Source organism: Lycium ferocissimum, chromosome 1 (assembly GCF_029784015.1).
Source record: "Lycium ferocissimum isolate CSIRO_LF1 chromosome 1, AGI_CSIRO_Lferr_CH_V1, whole genome shotgun sequence".
Taxonomy (NCBI): domain Eukaryota; kingdom Viridiplantae; phylum Streptophyta; class Magnoliopsida; order Solanales; family Solanaceae; genus Lycium; species Lycium ferocissimum.
This window is the reverse complement of record NC_081342.1, coordinates 9,267,960-9,269,049: the sequence shown is the minus strand read 5'-3', so window position 1 is coordinate 9,269,049 and position 1,090 is coordinate 9,267,960. Positions and strand designations below refer to the sequence as shown.

General features: G+C 32.8%; 1 protein-coding gene across 1 annotated transcript; it reads left to right on the top strand.

Annotated features, from left to right (window-relative positions):
• Positions 1 to 355: 355 nt before the first annotated feature.
• Positions 356 to 862, top strand: LOC132061865 (cell wall / vacuolar inhibitor of fructosidase 1-like). Its single transcript, XM_059454554.1, has one exon. It carries the CDS (start codon positions 356 to 358, stop codon positions 860 to 862), a length of 507 nt encoding a protein of 168 aa, XP_059310537.1.
• The last annotated feature ends 228 nt before the right edge of the window (positions 863 to 1,090 follow it).

Sequence of the window (1,090 nt, the reverse complement as noted above, 5' to 3'; positions counted from 1 at the left end):
CTCATTCAAGATAAAAATAATAAAAATAGAGTATTCTACTTTAAATATATAATTTAGCTATGATAGGTAATTCAAAAAAAACTTTTAGTTATGAAAAGTAATTAATACAAACTATAGCTACTAAATATAATTACCTACTATTAGTTTGCCACACCATGTAGATTTCCCCTAATTTAATGCATATTTGACTACTTAACCTCATTTATATACATGCCTCAAATGGAATTTAATCCAAGATATTGCAATAGTCAGAATAACAGTTGCAAAGATAAAAGGGTAGATTTGCATCTGTTTTTCAGAACGAACAGATATCATCCACTTTGAAATCAAATCTGAACAATAACTAAATAGAAAGATGTGCTATACACCACAGAAAATGATTTTTCTTATGTTCTTCCTTTTCCATTACACATCTGCAGATTTAACACACGATGTGTGCAAGCAGACAAGGGACTATAATTTGTGTATCGAAACTCTTAAGACAGACGTTTACAGCTCTGGCGCCGATGCCAAAGGTCTAGCACGTATCATGATTCAAGTTGCACGAAAAAAGGCCGTTCACAATCTTGTCTATGTAAGGAAATTGATGATTCAAAATCCTCAAAATCCAGATTTCAAGCAATGCCTTCAAGTTTGCTATGATGACTATCATCTGATAGTTACTGCTTTCATCCCAAATGCACTTAAAAGCTTGTCCTCGAGCTCGCCCTTCGATGCAGCTGTATCCGTCTTGCATTCTGCTGACCAAGTATCGAATTGTCAAGAAACTAATTGTGTGAAGTTGTCCTCGAATTTGAACGATAAGTGTAACGAGTATGCCGATTTCACTCAACTAGTTGTAGATGTAATAAGAACTGTCTAAAAAATTACCAAGTTGAATCGTTTGGTTATTGAATTTATTTGTTAAGGTTTGTTCCGACACCTCAGTTCTTCTTTTGCTATCGTATGTATTACTGTGAATCGGGTAATGAAAATTAAATTAACGTTACAAATTCAATATCAGGAATATTGTAGAGGTATATCTTATATATTAGGAATATTGGAGAGGTATATCTTATATATTATGTCAAGTAAGACACACTATACATAC

What these genes read in the sequence shown, in the direction of transcription:
- LOC132061865 (XM_059454554.1), top strand. Translation starts at nt 356, where the DNA reads ATGTGCTATACACCACAGAAAATGATTTTTCTTATGTTCTTCCTTTTC.